This window comes from Hermetia illucens, chromosome 6 (assembly GCF_905115235.1).
Source record: "Hermetia illucens chromosome 6, iHerIll2.2.curated.20191125, whole genome shotgun sequence".
In the NCBI taxonomy this organism is placed as follows: Eukaryota; Metazoa; Arthropoda; class Insecta; order Diptera; family Stratiomyidae; genus Hermetia; species Hermetia illucens.
The window spans coordinates 42,602,696-42,624,967 of NC_051854.1; the positions used below are offsets into that span (position 1 = coordinate 42,602,696).

The following is a 22,272-nucleotide window of genomic DNA, read 5'->3' on the forward strand; positions in this document are numbered from 1 at the left end:
GTGCACAAGCAGGTGCTGCATGTTCTTCTCTCACCAGTTCGCATCTATCTTGACTTGATTTGACTTTGAAACCTTAAGACAATGACGTAATTGGAGAAGTTTCTATAAAACCGCATTTTGAAGACGGGCTATCTTCAGTTCCAGCAAAATTCTTAGCCAGTAAACGTTCTCTGAATTCAAAATACTGGTTTCAGTGAGATTTTAGATAGTTTCTTCGCGGAAGTTTCTAGTGCGGTGATTCCTAAGAACTTAATTTCGGGTTAACAAATCGTAAAATCTAAAATGAAAGTGTTGTTCCTTTTTGGCTGTTTAGCTATCTTTATTGCTGGAATCTCTGGCTCAAAGGATTTACGTAAGTTTTCGTTTATGGGATTTTAAGTTTTCGTTGATTTTCATGGAATAGTTATTGGATCTATTAAGATTAAATTTGCAAGTGAAATCAGTGATGGGTGATCAAAACCAGGTAGCCTTGTTGGATATTTTGAATACTTCAGATACTTGCAAGGAAATTACCATTCTTGCCAAGGACATCACTGCATTCTCGTTTTTAGGAAGTGTTTAACATATTTAAACTACGAAGAATGAGTGGGTTTCGATACATGGAAATCTAACTAGTTTAATTTCAAGATCTAAAATGTGTATCTTACGTTACTTAAAAAGATACTAGGACTTATCTCCAAACTTTGATTTTGAAATTTGATGCTTGGTTATACTTCCACCTCCAAGGAAACTATTTTTTTCTAAGTGACTTAACCCAGGGAGCAAAGTATCTTTATTTAACCCCGGAGAATATAATGCTCGTTCAACGGTCAACTTTTTTATTCTGGTCTTATCATGGTTCGTTTTTAGGTATGTTCGTGTTGAATGTTTCAAGACATGTTTAGCAACATTTTCACTTTCCAGGTAGCGGAAATTGAAACTCAAACTAGTTTTTCGTGATTGTTTACACTTAGTAAAGATACTCGCAGGTTTCAATTAAACTTGAACTTTTATCATTATCTAGTTATTAAATATATAGTAGACCCCATCCAATCTGGCTTTTGAAATGATAGTGTACATCTGCACTAGGAAATCCACAGTCCAGATCGAGCTTATCAAGGTTAAGAACAGTAAAAGACTCAATAGTATCTCTTGAAAGCAATACGAAATCTGCATTATATAACAACCGCTCGGCCGTTTACACACCAACAATAAAAAAAAACTTTATTTCCCCTCTGCATCCCAGAATCAGGCTATAAACTGAAACTTGATCAGATAATTCTTTTATTTTGAACTAGTTTTGAAAAGATGAAATGGCAGTTGACGGAAGCGATTGAGTATGGATAGTTCTAATATCGGACGAGATATATTTCATTGATTTATATTATAGCGGAAAAAAGATGGAATGATTCAAATTAAGGTTGCATACAGGTTTTACGATTGCCGGCAACTTCTATATATTGTATTCATAAAGCGAGATTTTTTAAGGTTTCGTATAAAACTTTGGCTTATTTCGACACGCATTGATATTAAGTTGGGTTGTCCCATTCAAAGAGGGTGTACGAATATAAATAGTATCGAATAAAAGGTCCTAATTAGAACTATTTGAAACAGTCGTTAATTTTGACATTGGTTCCGAACAAGGGTCCTTCGACGGTTACCTACCTTGTCGTGGTGAGGAAGCTAAGTAAGGAGGATCCTCTAGGAAACCAGGGGTGGCACCTGAAGCTATGCGGTAATCAAAGCCTCAAGCCAAAGTGTGTGTGTGTGTTTGAGATTGGGGAGAGGCAAAGCCTCTGAGCATTCAAACCTTCCGTGGACTCCGCTTCCTCATTACAGGATGAACACGTATTATCTTGGATAATTGCTATTCTGAAGATATGCCCAGCTAGTGAATTATGGCCAGTCAGAATGCCCACAATACTTGGGTAAGTCTTCCTGCTTTTCATCATCAACGGCGCAACAACCGGTATCCGGTCTAGGCCTGCCTTAATAAGGAACTCCAGACATCCCGGTTTTGCGCCGAGGTCCACCAATTCGATATCCCTAAAAGCTGTCTGGCGTCCTGACCCACGCCATCGCTCCATATTAGGCAGGGTCTACCTCGTCTTCTTTTTCTAGCATAGATATTCCCCTTATAGACTTTCCGGGCTCAATCATCTTCATCCATACGGATTAAGTGACCCGCTCACCGTAACCTATTGAGCCGGATTTTATCCACAACCGGACGGTCATGGTATCGCTCATAGATTTCGTCATTGTGTAGGCTACGCAATCGTCCATCCTCATGTAGGGGGCCAAAAATGCTTCAGAGGATTCTTCTCTCGAACGCGGCCAAGAGTTCGCAATTTTTCTTGCTAAGAACCCAAGTTTCCGAGGAATAGATGAGAACTGGCAAGATCATAGTCTTGTACAGTAAGAGCTTTGACCCTATGGTGAGACGTTTCGAGCGGAACAGTCTTTGTAAGCTGAAATAGGCTCTGTTGGCTGACAACAACCGTGCGCGGATTTCATCATCGTAGTTGTTATCGGTTGTGATTTTCGACCCTAGATAGGAGAAATTGTCAACGGTCTCAAAGTTGTATTCTCCTATCCTTATTCTTGTTCGTGTTTGTGTTTGACCAGTGCGGTTTGATGTTGTTGGTTGATTCGTCTTCGGTGCTGACGTTGCCACCATATATTTGGTCTTGCCTTCATTGATGTGCAGCCCAAGATCTCGCACCGCCTGCTCGATCTGGATGAAGGCAGTTTGTACATCTCGGGTGGTTCTTCCCATGATGTCGATATCGTCAGCATAGGCCAGTAGTTGGGTGGACTTGAAGGGGATCGTACCTCTTGCATTTACCTCGGCATCACGGATCACTTTCTCGAGGGCCAGGTTAAAGAGGACGCATGATAACGCATCCCCTTGTCGTAGACCGTTGTTGATGTCGAATGGTCTTGAGAGTGATCCTGCTGCTTTTATCTGGCCTCGCACATTGGTCAGGGTCAGCCTAGTCAGTCTTATTAATTTCGTCGGGATATCGAATTCTCTCATGGCCGTGTACAGTTTTACCCTGGCTATGCTATCATAGGCGGCTTTAAAGTCGATAAACTGGCAGGATAAATTTTGCAGTATGTTTGTTGGGTTCTGACAGGAAGAGTTTGTGTCTATCTAGCAGTATTAAGGCTCCGTCACCTGTCATTATGGGAAGCTTTTTCCCAGTTTTTGATAGCAGCATCAGCCAGTGCTACTGACACTCCAATTGCTGGATCCGGTCCGGGCATGGGAAAAGTTCAAGCCTCTTTTGCTAAGGCATCCGAGATTTCATTTCCCTCTACAACGCAGTGACCAGGTACCCAGAGTAAATCCACCATATTGAATCTGGAAACATAATTCAATCGGTTTTCACATTCCTGAACGATTTTTGAAGTTATCAAAGTACTACTCGACGCCCTCAATGCAGCTTAACTATCGCTACAGATTGTGATGCGACTGACCTTCAACCGCTCGTCAATCATACAGTTTGCAGTCTTTAGGATCGCATACACTTCATCCTGAAAGACCGTTGTGTGTTGTCCTAAAGAAAAATCCCACTTCTCGTTTTTATACGAGAGGTAAATTCCTACTCCAGAACCATTTTCTGTCTTTGAGCCATCGGTGTAGAAAACGTCAGCATATCCTGACCCGCATTCTTCTGGTTCCTCTCAGTTTTCTCTCTGTTTCAAGATAACACCATATCTTCGACCAAACAGATGTATGGCGATCTGAGAATTGGAAACTATTGCGAAAACTAGACTAGACCCCCCACGCCCACTGTTTTCCCATAGATCCAATCGAATTAATCTATGAGCTGCCACCATTGCACTGCTCTGAATAAACAAATCCAAAGGCTGCATTCCCAGCTGCGCCGGATGAGCTGCCCATGGCACCGATGGTACCCACACAGTGCGGCTAGTTTATAGCGAAAATTCTTCTGTTCCACCTCAACCCACCACACTACGAATGCATAAGCGAACATCGGCCTAATGAAGTAGGACAAGCCTCTTCAAAGCACTCTAAAATTGTGCGATTCAAAGTTTTTAAAGATCTTCTATCACCAAAGGGGTCCTTAATCGCCTAGGGAGCTCAACTTTGCCGCCAAGAAATTCATTGAACTTCGTCCAATCCGTTTTCCTGGGATTCCGTCCTCGTATTACAGGCTGTTCGCCTGCAATAGTTAGACTAAATTCAAAGTAAGGGTCATCTGAGAGTGAGATTTCATCTAGTACTCGCGAGTTTCTAATCAACTCTAAGAACTCTGAAGTGCAGATTGTTTGGTCAATTACTTCACTTCATCTTGGCCCCACGAACGTAGCGGCGCACCCTACGTTCGCTGTAATCAGACCAGCTGAAGCGATAAAATCAAACAGCTTCTTTCCTCTAGGATTGCATGTGCTACAACCCCAACAAATATGCTGAGCGTTCACATCATAACCTATTAAAAGTTCAAGGCCACTTCATTCTGTATAGACTATCAGATCCCTTACTTCTTGCGTCGGCGGAGGGCACAAAGAATCATAGGGTAAATAAAAAGAGGCAACTATAACGTTTCCCCTCTTACCATTAACCTGGTATCGTAAGTTGACTGCAACAAGTTCCTGCGAACAGAATTGTCTCAGCACGGTTGCCTCTAACAATTTTGATATCAGGACATATGCCCTCGGTCTCGAGGATCTTCCATTGAAGAAGATCCTGGTCTTCTTGACTGATCCAATACCACAGATACTGTGAAAATGAAGAGCCTGTCTTCCACAGGTTTCTCGTGGGGGAACATGAATTAGATGAGGCCTCCAAAATCCGTGCCTCGGCCACGACCTGATTTCTCAGAGTCGCAGGTGGGTTCGAAGTCTGTGACTTTTTACCACTTGGAGAGTTCGTTTCCATCTTCATGTGGTTTCGGACACTCTTAGAGTAGTAGTAAACTACCGCAAGCTCTCCCATTACGACGAGGTGGCGTTTGAGGGGGAGAGCCAAGGTGTGATTACCGTGCCGAGGGTTGAATAGTCACAGGGCTTAAGATGTGGCCGTGAACGGTGAACTCTGGGGACCAGGCGATCCCCTGGTTCAACTAGCCTTGTCTCGACAAAAAGGGGCTTTGTTAAACAAAGGTCATGGCAGCCAACTATGAAGTAACTAAAAACTTAAAAAACAAAACAAAATGAAACGAAGAAAATCAACAGCCATTTTATCATGACGATCAAACCCTGAGCTCTTAGATGGAGAACCTTCGTCTAGATTCCGATTCGGCACTTATTCAAGTGGGACCCAGTCCCTAAAAGCGTCGAAGAGAATCACTTTCTCCGGTTTGTGAAAAGAGGTTCTCATCATCCCCATTCACAAAAGTGATTTATGCACGTTTTTTAAACTTTTCTCGGGTCCGAAGGACGACTGCAACGCTAACGACATCATCTTATAACATGCGTAACACAGACATTTTCAGCGTGCCCTTCCCAGAGCTCGACGCCTACTTCAATTCCCCCATTCCTGGGCTTTGCCGAAATTTGAACGCACAACTTCTCTTAAGCATAGGATCTGAGGGAAATAATTAATTGGAGTTTACTCTGTTTGTTGTCCATTAAATAAATAAAAATAAATAAATAAATAAATTAACGGATGAGCCGAAAGAGTCCCCTTCTTTTAGCATTTCTGACCCATACCCAGGATGCATTATCTGACCCCCCAGGATGCGTTATCTGTCCCATACATAAAAAGGGAGATATCAAGCAGTGGAGCAATCAGAGGTATTGCATTGCTGAGTACCATCTATAAGACATTTTCCGATATCTGGCTAGGTTAAATAGCGCTATATGCTCAGAACATCATTGGCCCATACCAAAGATGCTTCAATCCAGGAAAATCAGCAACAGATCAGATTTTCTGTCTGCGACAATCGATGGAAAAACTGTTGGAACAGTTGGCACAGCTAGGGTAGAATTCTACATGGTCATGGGAAAATTCGGTATCAAAACGAAACTGATAAAACTGATTAGACTGATGCTGACTAATATGCGAGGGCAGATGAATGCAGCAGGATCACAGGAGACCATTTAACATCAACAACGGTCTATGAGAGGGAGATGCCCGATCGTACTCCCTTTTTACCAGGCCCTTGAAAAAGTGATCCGTGATGCTAAGGCATCGTCCTGTTTACGTCCACCCAATATCTACATCTGGGGAACAACAGCACGAGATGTACAGTCTGTTTTTATCCAGGTTGAGCAGGCGGCGCGAAATCTTGGACTGCACAAAAGCGTTGGTCAAGTAAGAACCATGAAGATAGGAGACTACAACTTTCAGACCGTTGATAATTTCTCCTATGTAGGTTCGAAAATCAAAACCTATAACAGCTACGATGATGAAGTCCGTTTTTGGCGAATCAATGCCTGATGACTGGCAAGGGGATATTATCTGCCGCAATTACGACGATGAAATCCAGGCACAGTTGTTGGTTGCCAACAGACCCTATTTCAGTTTCCAAAAGCTGTTACGCTCGAAACGCCTAACATAGGGTTAAAGCTCTTGGTGTACACGATAATGATCTCACCAGTCCTCCTGTTTTCCATGGAGATCTGGGTTCTTAGAAAGAAAAATTGTAAAATATTGGTCGCGTTCGAGAGAAGACGATTTTTTCGCCTCCTACAACAGAATGGACGATTCGGTACCCTAGATTACGGCGAACTATATGAGCGATACCATAACCGTCTAGTTGTGGACAATATCGGGGTGGTCAGTCGATCCAGCCCAGAAAGTCTATGAGTCCCTATAAGTTTTCGGGGATACCGAATTGGTGGATCTCTGTGCAGAAGTGAAATGTCTGGAATTCTTTATTAAGGCAGGTCTAGACCGGATACCGCTTGTTGCGTCGTTGGACTAATGTTGGGTCCGCATATTGTAGCTCACAACAATTTATATTGGATCAGGGCCTTGAAGTGTGTTAGAGCCCTTTATGCTAAAATCTCAGCCCCGCTTTTGTCGAATATCATTGAATTTCATCTATCACCATCAACTAGAAGACAAGAAATATGGTGAGACCCTAGGGCGTCTCTTTTCTTACAGCTCTGTTCAAATTACCATCGTAGAGATCAGATTCGATTATTATGGTTGTTAGTCTAGATACTATCCAATGAGTAAGATACCCTTCCAATCCTATTCTGCTTAGAGCCTCCTTGATGGGTTTCATGCTCCCGTTGTTGAATGCTCCGCTGTGTCCAGGAAGGCATCCATAGTATATTTCCTGTAGTGTAGCAACCGCTCAACCGTGTTGATTACCTCGCTTTTAAGGTAAGCATGCTACAGAAGGGTGCCCTCTCCATGATCGTCCTTAACTGAACGTCCAAGACGTGTTCCAGGATTTTCAACACGAAGGAACGGAGTCTGGTTGGCTGAAAGTCCATCGTACTCTCAAGGCCTCGCCTGCTCGCTTGCGGTGTGAAAACCGACCGCGCATGGCTCCAGGACTTCGGTATGTATCGGAACGAAAAGCAGATTCGGTAAATCTCTAGAAGCTATGGCACAATCATTTCTTACTGTTTCTGAAGCATGATTGGATCAATCTGTATAGCTTATGAAACCTTAGCCCAGATATTTATATGTGGAGAAGTTATTTATAGCCTATCTCACACGGTTTGGGGTGAATGCCTGCTAAGGAAGATTCTGGCTCTCAATCTTCCTCGCTGTGTGGAAGTGCGTATCGACTAGCAGCTACGAGGTCTCACCGGAAGATTCAATATATGAGCTTACTGGCTTTTAAAGAAAAGATGGGCTAATATGTTTCTTGGCGAAAACCTCAATTAGCTCTCCGAACCGCTGGTGCTTTCGATGTTCTGACGATAGTTCAAATCTTCCTGGTAGTCTTTATGGTCGATTTGCATCTCTTTAGACAGGCATTGTACCGCTATCAGTAATTGTGCTGTAGTGGTGTATTGAAGCGCTTCCTGTCCCATTTCCTGTGGTTAGACACAACTTTATGCTACCGCGGTGGCAATGGAGTATTGTTGTACTTTGCAGGTCACTGAAAGCAGTTTCGAAGGGTTTTTTTCAGAACCTCGGCATTTCAATCCGGTTCATCTGTTGTGCCAATGTTATAAAAGGGTTTACTTTTGATAACCTGACCAAACTTCCTCCAGTTGATCCTCCTGAATGGTCAGGATACCTCAACAACGAGATTTAGACTGAAAAGTATCCAACTGTGTTCAGAAAGGGATCTCTTTTAAGATACTCTGCAGTTCTCCACCCTGAAAGTCACTTTGCCATTTAGTAAAGTTCAAGGACCTTCTTTCAACTGACACAATTCCTTCCTCTGAAGTGGAAGTTGGTGTACTGCGCCTGTTACACACAAACGGGTTTGGGTTCAATGCATTCCCAGTTACTGTAAATGGGATAAGTGCAAATACCCGATTGATCGTGAGCTACGGCTTTGTTGGTAATTATCTGCAGCTCTGATCCGTTTGCCTCCTCTTTTGAATCCGGAGCGGTTAGGAAAAAATTAACAATTCGCTGAGGTAATAAGCAAATGTGATCAGCGTATTTGAGATGTTTGATGAAAAATGGCGTAGTCTATTGTAGCCCTTCACGTCTACCGATTGACGCGCCGGAATCCTTGACTGACTCTTCATTGAATTTCAAATTCCTTCTAGAATTTATCTCGATGCAGCATCTAAATTGATCATGATACTTCTATCCATCCAGAATATTACAAATCAAGGTTGGAAGACTTGATTATATCCTTGCGGAGCTGATAACTAATATCATCGTGGTACGTATGACGGCTTGACTGAGGGGGAGTATTACCTCTTTTTGACGGAGGTATCAGGGATCTGGTTGATTATGTACTTCAAGCATGTTAGGCAAGTTGAAGATCTAGATAAACGAGTTAGGGTAGGGTAGCCGTAGGGTAGTCGAATTAAGCTAAAGCTGCTGAAGCTTGTAGTGAATTCAGAAACACTTACCCACGTGTTACGTCCTTTCTAGAGGCCTATTGTTTGTCAAGCTGCATTCGTTTATAAATTGCTTTTTATTTTTAGCCGAAACCTTCAAAAGATGCAAACTTGATGACAATATTTCCAGCTGCTTGAAGGATGCAATCAACGATGCGCTTCCCAAGTTGATAACTGGTTTGTTTAGATACCACTTGGGTGAACACTTTGATTTTACATTCTATTTTGGCAGATTATAAGGAGTTGGGACTTCAGCAGCTCGAACCGTTCCACATCCCCAAATTCACTTTTGAAAGTAGTGGGGGGCCAGTGAACATGAAGCAAGAATTCACAAATCTCGTAATGCCAGATTTTATATCCAATACTGTTGTGACTGACTTGAAGTAAGTAAACGACATTTTTTGGAATTTGATATGCGTGATTTTGACAATTATCCTGTCCAGAATCCTTAGAACATTCTAACAGTTTACTTACATTTTCAGATTCGATTTGAAAAATCATGAAGCTATGCTAGACATCTACAAGGAAGAGATGCACATGGAAGGAGACTATGAAATCACCGGTCGGGTCCTTGTCTTACCCGTTCAGGGTAAAGGAAAATTCAAAGTCAAATACACTGGCCTGTCCCTTCGATTCAATATGAAATTTGAGGAGGTTATGAAGGATGGCGAGATGTATTTGCATTACACGTCCGTCGAAACATTCATGAAGCCAAAGAAAATGGAAATGCATTTTGAAAATCTATTCAATGGAGACAAGGCGCTCGGAGATTCGACCAATCAGTTTTTGAATGAGAACTGGAAGGATATCTTCACTGAGCTGGAACCGGATTATTCAAAATTCTTTAGTGGCATTTGTTTGAAACTTGTTAATAAGTTCTATGGTCAGTTCCCGATTAACAAAGTATATATACCGTAAGAGCCCGAAATTGTTGTGGTTTAAGTGCTATTGTTATTTGTAAATATTCTGTTTAAATTTTAAACAAATGAAATTGTGGATAATTGAACCAAGGATGTGATTATGGATGCTTTTATTCTTCAGACAGGCCAAGAGTATAAGGGGCCATGCTGGGAGTAGACTCCTCCAACTGACGAGGATCTGTTTGATTGTTGGTCATGTGTTAGGGCCACGTGGATTTGGCGGGGGGATGAGCAACAGTCCGAGGGTCGTTTCCCCTGCACTGAAGAAGGTACTAATAGGATCCCAAGCCAAGGTTGAACAGCATACGTCGAGGGCTGCGTGGCCAATGGGGAGCTTGGTCTTCAGTATGCGAACTCTGAATACCTTGGGCACCTTCAGTTTCAAATAAAACTCTTACCCTGATTGAGGAGCTAGCCGCAGCAGATTTTCTTCCCGGACTACTCGTGGGACCAAGACAATTATCAAAAAACAAAATAAACTGACGAGAGAAGAAGAGATGGTGATGCGCGGCGAATCATCAGAGGACGAGCTCATATCATCCAGTCAGAAGACAGTACCCGTCGAGAGCAGCACAATTGGTGCCAGCCGTAGCCCCACTGTGCTGAAACCAACCGCAGGGACCTCCCGGAGCGAAGCGGCAACCAAACTAGTTGTTTCTATCTTAGAATCCACTGTATCAGCATAGCACTCCTAACACGAAACCGTCGACGCCGGGGGCCCCGCAAAAGCGAAGACCGACCAGAACGCGGGTTACCGGAATTCAACACAGAAGCAAAGGTCCACTGGAGTCCTACTCAAGAGCCAGCACCAGAAGGCCATGCATATTCTCAATAGGATTCGTAAGAACAAAGAGGCCGGTACTGTCGAGTGGGATGAAAAGGACCTCGCTAAATACCAGACGATTGTTGAGGAATATAACAGCAAAAGTCCGGCGGACGAACAGAAGTTGAAATCCGCCACTCTCAAGTGTAATAAAGTCGAGTTCGAACAAAACCACAAGCGAAGCAGAGAGTGCAACAGCTTGGACAATAAGCAACCTTTGGAGAAAAGTAAGCAGCAACAGCGAGTTGAAAAGCCACGAACAACGAAACCCTTCAACGGCGTGGGAGGAGTGTACCTGTGGCGCTCCCGGATGACAATTCCGCAAGGGGGATACTAGCGATGTTCACCAGCGTTAAAGCCAGGCTGCCAGGATCAATGTCCTGCTTTGATTTCTCCGTAAAATTAAAAGTTATGCCCTTCGGCGGGATTGTCAGGAGACCGGTCGCTCGCATTCAGTTGCCGAAGATCCGCATGGATAAGGGCAAGCTCGCCCAATCCTTCTGGCTTCAAATCGCTAGGACTCCCATGGACGACTGGGTAGTTATCAAGGAGGAGGAACGATAAGCAAACCTTTATTATTCCGTTTAAACGGAAAGTTCCTGGAGGCATTTGGATCCAATCGACGCCACCAACGAGTTACTAGAAGAACTGAGGATCAACGGTCCGACAAGTATCTATCACGCAAGCCGACCATGTTAAGGATAAATCAGATAAATCTGCAACACTCGAAGTGCGCCCCGGCTGATCTGCTTGCCTTCATCCTAGAGGAAAACATCGTCATTGCACTAGCAAAGGAGCCTTGGAAAGCAAATACTATAATTTATTTCACAGCACAGGAGACGCTGATCGGGAGCATGCATCCTCGCGAGGAACAGTGTGGGTCAGAGAACATGTATATTTCTTGGGCTTACCTGGATCACGACCAATCAACTCCACCAGAATATATATGGTTGTTTTTCACCTCTTATTGGGGTATAGCGCAACAACCACACGTACGCGCCACCGCTCGCGGTTACCTGAAATGCGCTTCAGCTACCTCCACGACCTACTGAGACTCTGGTGTTCTGCACCAAGTGCTCTTGGGGTGACTCTTTCGTCGGCCATCTTGGGTGAGTGGATTCTACTGCATAGCATAGCCGCAATGCAATTGTCCCCCCTCCTTAATGTGTGACCTATCAACTGCCACTTTTGTCCTTCTACAACATCACATACGCGTGCCAAGGCTGTGCGCCGACCAACTTGTTTGTTTGAGACAGTGTCAGGCCAGCGTACTCCGATGGTATGACGTAGACAGGTATTGAGGAGAGCTTGGAGGTTTTAAGTGGCAATGGAGTTCCATTTCCATTCCCATAAAGAGAACACTAGCACAGAGGAACCTCAACTGGATCTTAGTGTTGAGATAACTGCACTTCCTGATTTGAGACAGGGCAGGGCAGCGAAAGCGGATCTAGCGCTGTTAATGCGTCGGAAAATAACTAGTCCGGTGCCGCTGTCGGCAGAAACCATGCTTCCTTTGGTATACAAATTGATCGATGCTTTCGTTGCTCTCCCTGTTAATGCAGATAGGGAGAGTACGATGACCCTTCCGACTGAGAACCTTGGTTTTGTTGGTCTTTATCTTCAGTCGAGCTCTACTCGCCTCTCTTTCCGAATCCAGAGCTATTTGGTAAGGTCTATGACTTGCAGAGAGCGGTAAGAGAACAAACATCATGTTATCAGTGTAGTTGAGGTGTTTGAGGAAAGATGTCGATAACAAGAAAAAATAACATCGGTGACAGGATGCAATCAAGCTTTGTACCTCAAAATACTCTGGGATTTAACCACGGTGCAGCATGTGACATTTTGCGCTATCATATACCGTTCTAATTATAGCTATTAGTTTCTTCCTGCCTCTCCTACATAGCGCACTCCAGATATACTCCCTGTTCACGCTATCGAAAGCTTTCTTGAAATCGAATCGCAGGTGCAGCAAAAATCTAAATTTTGCACACTGTTACAAAATGATCCGTGGGGTGTTGACGTGGTCAATGCAGCAGGATCGAAAGCAGAAACCAGCCTGCTTTCCTGCCGTCACAAAGATAATACTCGTAGCTAAAATAATTCCGGAACGCATCAAAGAACATCTTGAAAGCTTGATCGACAACTTCGCCAGAAGAACTGCAACATTTTACTGGTGGTCGTCAAATAGCAATAAAGAAGGCCAACCTGTTGATAGGCTACGACACCAATGCAAGGCTTACGCTTGAGAGCAGCGGAAATCAACGAATGCGGTGAGTTACTCATTGATTTTGTTATTAATACAAATCTATCGGTGTGTAACCGGGGCTGAACACCAACCTTCCATTTTCCCAGCTCGGAGAACTGTGACGGTTGGGAGGAAGTCCTTGATATCACCCCACCAACTGACAATGGGATCATTAGGGTAGATTACTGGAGGGTGTCTGACCAGAGATCCTTCCTAGATTAAAGTTGGATACTTTTCAGTCTAGATTTCGCCGCAAAGGTCCCCAAACCTTTCAGAGACCCCATGAGCATCGACTTGAGGAAGTTTCGTCAAGTTATCAAGAACGAACTCTCCGGGCGCAAGTTGCGAATATTGGTACGAAGCTGACTAAGGAGATCTTCAAAATTTGCTGCAGGCATAAATAGTGGCAGTCATACAAGGACTGCCTGATGAAGTACAAGTCGGTCATAAAGACTGCTAAGAGCCGGTCTTGTTTGGACTATTCTCAGAACGTTGAAACCACTAGTGAATCCGCAAGAGTGAGTAAGATTTTGTCCAAGGAACATAGGAGCCCATGCTTTCCTAAAAAGTCAGTTAGTCAATTTCTGATAAAATGTTGAAGCCGCTGGTTCAGACGCACTTTGCCGGAGGGTATGCAGACGCTCCAGCCGTGTGAAACTATTAAATCGGTAATTACCGAGGAGAAAATCGGCTTGGCTATAAGCAGTTTCCACGCATATCAATCTACGGGTCCAGATAGTAACTATATTGCTAGTCGTGCTACAGAAAAATCAGGAAAGGGTTGTGTCGTGGCTTGCCGAGATTTACCGGAGCTGTATATCTTTGGGATACGTAGTCAGTCTTGGAGACGCACACCAATGGTTTTCATTCGGAAAAGCGGGCAGGTGGGGCCATGAGTCCGCGGAGGACTTTTGACCAATCAGCCCGACCTCTTTCGTGTTGAAGACCCTTGAGGGTGTTCTGAATATCCAGTTAAGGCCGATTATGGAGAGAATGCCTTTCTCTAAGTCTCAGCACACCTACACCTCAAAAGCGAATTCACAGAAACCATTCTCTACGAGGTAATTGGCACGGTTGAGCGGTTATTGGAGCACAAGCAGTATACCCTAACTTCTTGGATATAGAGGGGGCATTCAACAATGTTAGTACCAACGTCATCAAGGATTCGAGGGGTATCTCGCGCATTGGATAATATACATGCTAACAACCAGGATAATTCTGTCGGAGCTGGGAGGCATGCCCCAGGGTGAGGCCATTTCTCCGATGCTGTGGTTAATAGTGATGGACGAAACAACAGCAGGCTGAAGGTGGTGTCGTATGCCGACGACTTAGTGATATTGGTGGTAGGGATCTTTCCCTGCATTATGAGTACCATCATGGAATGAGCGTTGGGAATGGTGTGTCTGTGGACCCAAAATACGGACTCGAAATAAATCCAACCAAAACGGATTCGATGTTAGTCACCACCAAGCCAAGGGTACCTGAATTCCGCTACCGCGGCTGAATGAAGATTGGTGCAGCATCTGGGTGTACTCCTGGATCTAAAACTAAATTGGAGATTGAACATAGAACTTCGGGTTAAGAAGGCCTGTATAGCCTTCTATGCCTGCAAGAGAACTTTTGCAAAGAAATAGAGTCTCAGGCCGAGGATGTTCACCGTTGTACGGCTCTATTGTATGGTGGCAGGCTTTGAGCAAAAAATACAGCAGAACGAAACTTAGTAGGATTAAAAAAGAACGCGTGTGCAGGTGCTATCAGGGCTCTGCAGTCCTGCTCGGCAGACTGTCTTAATGTATTCCTGCATCTCCTCCCACTAGATCTCCACATTAAATATGTTGTAGCATCCAGTGGCGCCAGACTATGTACGTAAGTCCGGATGCTGGAGAGCGAAGCCATGCGGCCATAGTTACATCCCAGACGAAGGACCTCGAGAAACTTGGGCATTCCCTATGGACGACGGCGCACGCAAACTGAATTTCGCGAGAAAATTTGCTGTGAACTTTCTAACCAGGGTAGAGTGGAAGACCGGCGGCGTGTTGCAAGGCTATGACACAGTATTTTTGACCGACGAATTAAAGGTGGTCTGTGGAGTCGCTGCCGGGGCTTTATCGAATACACATAGTGCATCCGAGTCGTACGGTCTCCCAAGTTTCGCCAGTGTCTTAAAAGCGGAAGTACTGGCGATACTGAAAGCCTGTGGCTAGGGCGTCATCCGGGTCCCAAGCATGACATAGTTATTCTGACCGACAGCCAAGCGGCCATTAAGGTTATCTACTCAGCGACGATATCATCCGGGCTAGTAGAGCAGTGTAGAAACGCGCTGAACAGTCTCTCTGAGTTCCCGGTTATAGGAATGTAGAGGGGAGTGAGCAAGCTGATGAACTGGCCAGTCGAGGCACTGCAATTGGCAGCCTTCGGTGATTGGAGTTCCGAATTCAAAGAGAAACTGGCTCACTTATAACCAAACCTGATTGTCAGAATTTCGGTCAAGACACGTGTAAATATATACAAGATTACGGCGGTCTTTACGGTGCGACCAGGCTTGGCATACCCTACAATTCGCATTGCCCCTGCGGCGAGAATAGGGACGTTTTGAGGGACTCCCTTTGCGATTGTCTAGCCCTAAATAGAGCCACATGCGGATACTTCAAGGAGATCTCTAGTTGCAGGGTGGGAGAGCAGCTATCCTTTGAGAATGCTTCGGGCAGGCTCCGAAGATCTGAGCCTGATGGATTCTGTTCCCCTCACTCTTGTCACAGCAGCCGTGGTCTTAGGAGTTTGGGGTACCAAAGCTTACTTTGTAAACAAGATTTTTAGTACTTTCTTTTTTCCATGGTTTTCATGGTTGATCTGGACCACTTTCGGTTTATCTCGGACTGAAGGTGTTTGAGGCAAAGTTTGCAAAAATAACAAACTTTTTGCATTTGCATTAATTTCAAACTTTGATTGATCCAATGTCTTATTGAAGTGGGGTACCATATCTGACTTCTTTAGAAATCCAGTACTGCTTTAAGTTAAACATTTAAAATCTGCCATTTTTTTTGTGACGCCGTTCGAGAACGAACTTTTCTGTCTCCATTTCGCCTCAAGAAATTCATAATGCAATACAAATATTTTACATGGAAATCTAATTTAGAGACATTGTCCTACTTCCTGCCGCTACAAGGAATATTAATGAAATAAATATTACCCTAACGTTTCCTTTTCTTGATTCAGTTCCAAAAAGTCTCCACTCCGGGGTCCAATTGCAGTAACTGACTTTCACTTTGTCTTCTCACGTTCTATGGCAACACACAAGTTGCTCCCAGAATAGCGAGAAAATCAAGAAAAAGAAAGAGTGACTGAAGCTAAAAAGGAGAAGAAACCAGAAAAATCCACTAAACATCTGCACCAAATAATAGAAGATACGGAAATAGTTTTGAAAATTTCACAGGACTTGAAATGTATTTGAGTTTCTCCAGCTCCATTATAGTCGCAGTACGTTGCGGATTGGGCAGAGTCCTTTGATTTAGGAAGTGAAATCCAGGAACTCGAGGAAATTCGATTTACCAACTTGTGCAATATTCGACTTCGCATTTGGATCTTAAGCTTTGGCCAGACTTCCCCCCTTGGTATTGTGTCGAAACTGTCCTGATACTCGGAGGAAGAGTGGAAACTTTTCTTAGGCAGGAGCGGCAACGACATGACTTTTCTATTATACGTGCGGGCAAAAAGCTGACGTCGTAAAACCCATTACTTGCTTTTCGAATTGCAGGAATAAGAAGCCCCGGAATAGTCGTGGCATGGCAATGTGGACGCCACTATAAACAGTTCTTCAAGATGGTCCTTCTATGTCTTCCTTTAATCTGGAGGAGGAGACGGAGACTCTATGTTGGTTACCAGGGCAGAGTTGCTATCAGAGAAACTTTGATGTTGAAATTAATACGAAAATATAGAAGTTGAGAAATTTCCTGTACTCTATCGAAGTTGTCCTAGCGGTGACATACTGCAGATGCTGTCATTAAATCCGTGATTTCCAATCTTCATTCCTTCTTGCCTAAAGTTTTATTCAGAGTTCAGAAATAGTTGAATTGTTTTGGAATAGGTACAACTATTGGGCCATACATTCACAGGACATAACGATACAATAGTTTCTGAACCAGTTTCCTTGGGATTAGTTGTTTCAAAACCCTCAAGCAACGTCCTTTTGATCATTTTTAAGGACACTGACACGTTTGTTCACCTTTGGTAGGTGTTCAAAATCTGGCTCTTGTCGATACTTGTAGCTGCAGATATGGACGGCGTTTGAAAGCCGCACAAATGCATTAAGGGTTAGGTATTCAAGGCGTTTGTGCTAAACATTGGCCAATGACAGGGCACTTAAAACCGTCATATTCTTCCGTTAACTTTATCATATGTATAATAGTTCCTCGTCAGAAGACCACTTAAAAGGAAATTCAGCGCATCTCCTCCAATTTGAGCAAAGATCCAGTAATGTGGAAACCTCTGAAATACTTCCAGTGAGTCGGCGGTCACCAGGGTCAGCGTGGGGACAATCCAGTATTTCACCAACAACTATTACAGTTCCATACCAATGTTAAACCACCAGTACCGGAAGGTGTTTCAGAGTCAAATTAAGCGGATGTTCTCTATTGCAGCCCAGAGTCTATTGGACCATTAATATAAATATAGGTTCGTATCCACCAATAAGCAACCTGGCCTGCTCTTTTCAGGGTGCGCTTGCGCTGCCCTGCTTCCATCTTGGCAATCTTGTCGGCTGCCTCATTGCCCTACAATCGAACATGGTCTGGAACCCAGGGTATCCATTCTTTATTGTCTGAGCCGAAAGTATTCAATCTCTAAAGTCATTCCCATAAAAGGTGGTCAAAGGACAGTATATTTTTTTTTTTTTTGTGCGTACACGGAGGTGGAAAATCTTAGAAAGACACGTCCGCCGCAGCTCCGCCGCCCGAACGGCGGAACTACAGCGGGCGCGTGTGGGATTCACACCCACTAAAAACCACCCCCGGTCTCTCCAGCCCCAGCCCCGCGGGACCAGCATTGAGGTATTACTTCGCGGGGTAGGTTTGCTCTTAGGCACTCATCCTTCTCCTATTTGCAGCTTTCCTCCTTCTGTGTTCCTTCAGCAACTCCTCCTGCATTTGGATGATTGCGGAGCTCTCCGGGGTCCCGCTCCTGCCCAGCACCTGGTTTAAGCTCCTTCTCTCCATCGCAAATCGTGGGCAGTGAAACATCACATGCTCTGGATCCTCCGGTATGCCATCGCATCTGGGACAGTTCGGAAAATCATCCAACCCAAAGCGGTGCAGATACTGCCTGTAGCAACCACCGTGTCCCGTGAGGAACTGGGTAATGTGGTAGTTGGTCTCCCCATGTTTTTGCTCAAGCCACACCCTAATGTTGGGAATGAGCCTGTGCATCCACCGACCTTTCGCAGACTCGTCCCATCTGCGTTGCCAGAGATCAAGCGACTCTGACCTTGCCGCATTTCTACGCTGTGCATGCCCCTCCATATGTCTTGCATTGTACAGGACACTCATTTCTTTGGCCAGAATGTCAACCGGGATCATGCCTGCCACCACCAATACTGCCCCATCTGATGTGGTTCTAAAAGCACTGCAAACCCTCAAAGCCATCCGCCGGTAAACCGAGTTCACCTGCTTCCGTCTCTGAGAGTTTGCAAGCGCCTCTGCCCACACAGGCGACGAGTAGAGCAGGATGGAGCGCACCACTCCGGCTAGCACCAACCTCCGGCAATGTTTCGGTCCACCAATATTTGGCAACATTTTTGCAAGTGCCGTGGTGGCACTGGCTGCCTTTTGGCATGCATACTCTAGGTGTTCCCTAAAACTCAATTTGGTGTCAATTATTACTCCCAGGTATTTGATACCCGGCTTTGATACGACCGTATGTCCACCGACCTCCACTTTTACAGTGGTATTTTTCCTGCGTTTCGTTATTAAGACCGCTTCCGTTTCCGCGTCCGCCAAGGTCAGCCCGGCCTTTTCTAGCCAGGACTTTACCGCTCTCACTGTTTCTGTTGCGTAAACTTCGACATCTTCTGGATGTTTTACTGCAGCAACCACAGCTAGGTCATCAGTAAAGCCGACAATCGTAGTACCCTCTGGGACGGGAAGAGCAAGCACCCCATTATACATGATATTCCACAACAGGGGACCAAGTACCCATCCCTGTGGTACTCCGGCTGTAACAATGTACTCTTTGGGGCCCTCATCCGTCCCGTACCAGAGAGTCCTCTCTGAGAGGTAGTTTTCCACCAAATTCGCTAAGTATCCGGGGACACCTATGTCAGCCAACGCCCGTTTAATTCTATTCCAGTTGGCCGAGTTGAATGCGTTTTTGACATCCAACGCCACCACGGCACAGCAGCCGCCAGAAATCAGTGCACTTTTTGCCAGGTTTACCACCATGCCAATTGCGTCCACCGTAGAGTGGGTGCGTCGGAAACCAAACTGGCGTTCCGACAAACCATTGCTGGCTTCGACGATGGGCAGGAGTCTGTTGTAGATGACTCTCTCCATCATCTTCCCCATTGTATCCAACAGGCAGATAGGACGATACGACGCTGGGTTTCCGGGTGGCTTGTCAGGCTTCGGAAGCAACACCAACTTTTGCTTTTTTCACTGGGCAGGGAATATTCATTCTTTTAGGCACGCCTCGAAGGTGTTGGCGAAAAGTTCGGGCCTAGTCTTCACTGCCAGTTTCAAAGCTCGGCTGGGGATGCCATCCAAACCTGGGGCCTTGTTGTCACCGAACCTACCACATATTTCCCGCAGCTCCTCCACAGTTACAGGCGGTATTATGCCGTTATTTAGCTGGACAAAAATTTGCCTTCCCCTATTTTCGTGGTGAAGGAACAGGGTGGTAACAATCTGTTTCAGGAAGAGCGGACAGGTCACCTGGGGTGATTTCCGCAGCCTTTTCATCACCACTCTGTAAGCCTCGCCCCAAGGGTTTATGTCGGCATGGTCGCACAGCTGTCTGAAGCAGTTCTTTTTGCTCCTCCGAATGGCTTCCTTTAGGCGGCCACGCAATTGCTTGTGTGCCTCCTCTCGACCGTCGCCACTGGGTTTTCTCCTGAGCCTCTGGCAAAGCCTCCTTGCCCGAAAACATGCGGCTCGCAAACTTGCGATTTCGTTGTTCCACCCGTAGTTGTGTTGCCTACTGGGGAGCAATCGCCTTCTGGGCATAGTAGCATCGCATGCTTCCGCCACCCATCGAGTGATCTGGGTGGCTTTCTCTCCAGCCGTACCATTCAGGGATATGTCGGATTTGAGCACCGCGGAAAACGTGTCCCCCTCGAAAGCTCTCACTGTGCAGCCAAGCATACCACCCAGCATTCTGCGAAAACTCTTTTTCGAGCTCGATCCGCCCTTGATCTTTATGCAGAGTATAGTCCTCACTGACATGCCAAGTGATTCTACTGGCTAAACTGGCACTCACGTATGTCAGGTCCACTATAGACCCCAGGCCCCTTCCCCGGAAAGTGTACGAAGACCCAACATTCGCCAGTACCACGTCCAGCTCCGCGAATGCTTCGAGGAGAACACGTCCCCTGACATTAGTTATCCGGCTGCCCCATTCAAGAGCCCAAGCATTGAAATCGCCTTCTATTATGATCGGCCAACGTCCTCTTGCATACGAAACAAGAGCAGCAAGCATCCGCTCATACTCGACGAGTGTAACGCTGGGTGGAGCATAGCAGCTGTAGATGTGGATGCCCTTCACCTTCGCGCTGATGAAGCCCTCCTCCGGGTGCTCCATTATTTCCTGGAAGGCTTGTTCTCCACAAGTCCACAGCGCTGCTTGGCCCGTTTGGTCTTTGACCCAAACGCTACCACCGCGGTTTCGGTATGGTTCACTTAGTATGGCCACATCGATGTTTTTCTCGCGGATTGTTTGCGCGAGTAGATCCTGAAAGGACAGTATATGTCCCAGGGCAAAACGTGGATTGGTACCCACGGTGGAGCATAAAACCTGGGAAACGCCTGCTGAACCAACACCAACAGCTCTACTACCAAACCCAATCTCCAACTCTACGTGGTGACCGTTGGGAGCTCTTTCTTAATGAAAAGCTGCAGATGGAGAAGGATGAAGGCGAGTCTCCCGCGCCTAAAAACGGGACAAATTGTACCAGCTGGTCCTTCAAGTTAGGGGTTGGGTAGGACTGACAACCCTACACTGAAAACCGAAGTTACGAAGCCCGAATAGGAGCCTCGGACTGGACGGATAATACAACCACGAACCCGGAAACGACAACGAAATAACGACTAGCGCATTTTCTCATGGAACTTGCGCTCCCTGCACAGAGATGAAGCTACCAAGCAGCTAGCCGATACCCTGTCCCAATATAGGGCTGATGTAACAGCGTTACAAGAGATACGTTAGACAGGGACCGGTTTCCTGGAGAAGAGTCTCACCACCATATATTCTAGTGGCCATCCAGTAAACCATGCGCTCGGAGTAGGTTTCCTAGTCAGCCAAAAAATTAAACCTGTTGTTATCACTTTGAAAATATAAGCGAACGGCTATGCACTCTGCGCTTGCGAGGCAAATTTAGAAATAACGTTCATGCCCCTACAGAGGAGACTGCAGAGGCGCAGAGACTTATCACGAACTCTATCGAGCGGAGAAGCGACTTCACAGACCGAAAAAGGAAGCGTGGGAGAACCAACGAGTCTGTGAGCTCGAAAAGTACAGGGAGCAACCGCACCAGGCGCGCAAATTTTACCAACTAGTCAGCAGAATGAAGCCTTGTACACCTCGATGTTCCTGCTGCCGAGACAAAGAGGGAAATCTGATTTCCGACAGAATGGGCATATTGGAGCGATGGGTTGAGTACTTTGATGAACTACTGAACAACCAGAACATCGTTGGAGGTCCCGCTAACTGAAGGCGACCGGCAAATACCGCCACCACCAAGTGTTGAAGAAACAGTCCGTGCAATTCATCGGCTTAAAAATCATAAGTCGCTAGGATCCGATGCAACTACAGCTGAACTGGTCAAAAATGGAGCCGACAATTAGGGAGATATCACTCAGTGCAGCAATTATAAAGGTATGACGTTCCTGAGTACTATCTATGAGATATTCTCCGCTACCTTACTTGGCCGGATAGCCCCGTAGCCCACAACATCATTTGCCCATACGAAAGAGCGAGGACACAGAAAACCGTCCCGAATATCGTCGCCCTGGTACGGGAATCAACGATACATCGACAGACGAAGCGGACGGACATGACTACCGAGAACCATGCCATTCAAGAAGCTCAAGGAAGAGATTGTTAAGCATCTTGGCTCATCGCAAGAGGCCAGTACTCAGCAGCTT

General features: G+C 45.4%; 1 protein-coding gene across 1 annotated transcript; it reads left to right on the top strand.

Annotated features, from left to right (window-relative positions):
• Nucleotides 1-124: 124 nt before the first annotated feature.
• On the top strand, nt 125-9,948 carry LOC119659991 (protein takeout-like). The gene is made up of 4 exons (XM_038068362.1): nt 125-352; nt 9,025-9,114; nt 9,170-9,320; nt 9,420-9,948. The coding sequence occupies exons 1-4, from the start codon at nt 283-285 to the stop codon at nt 9,853-9,855; spliced, it is 747 nt and encodes a 248-aa protein (XP_037924290.1). The 5' UTR covers nt 125-282; the 3' UTR covers nt 9,856-9,948.
• Nucleotides 9,949-22,272: the final 12,324 nt, after the last annotated feature.

Excerpts from the sequence above, each read along its gene's own strand:
- LOC119659991 (XM_038068362.1), top strand. The coding sequence starts at position 283 with ATGAAAGTGTTGTTCCTTTTTGGCTGTTTAGCTATCTTTATTGCTGGA. Across the intron at positions 353-9,024 it reads CTCTGGCTCAAAGGATTTAC|CCGAAACCTTCAAAAGATGC; the intron begins GTAAGTTTTCGT and ends TTTTATTTTTAG. Across the intron at positions 9,321-9,419 it reads ACTGTTGTGACTGACTTGAA|ATTCGATTTGAAAAATCATG; the intron begins GTAAGTAAACGA and ends TTACATTTTCAG.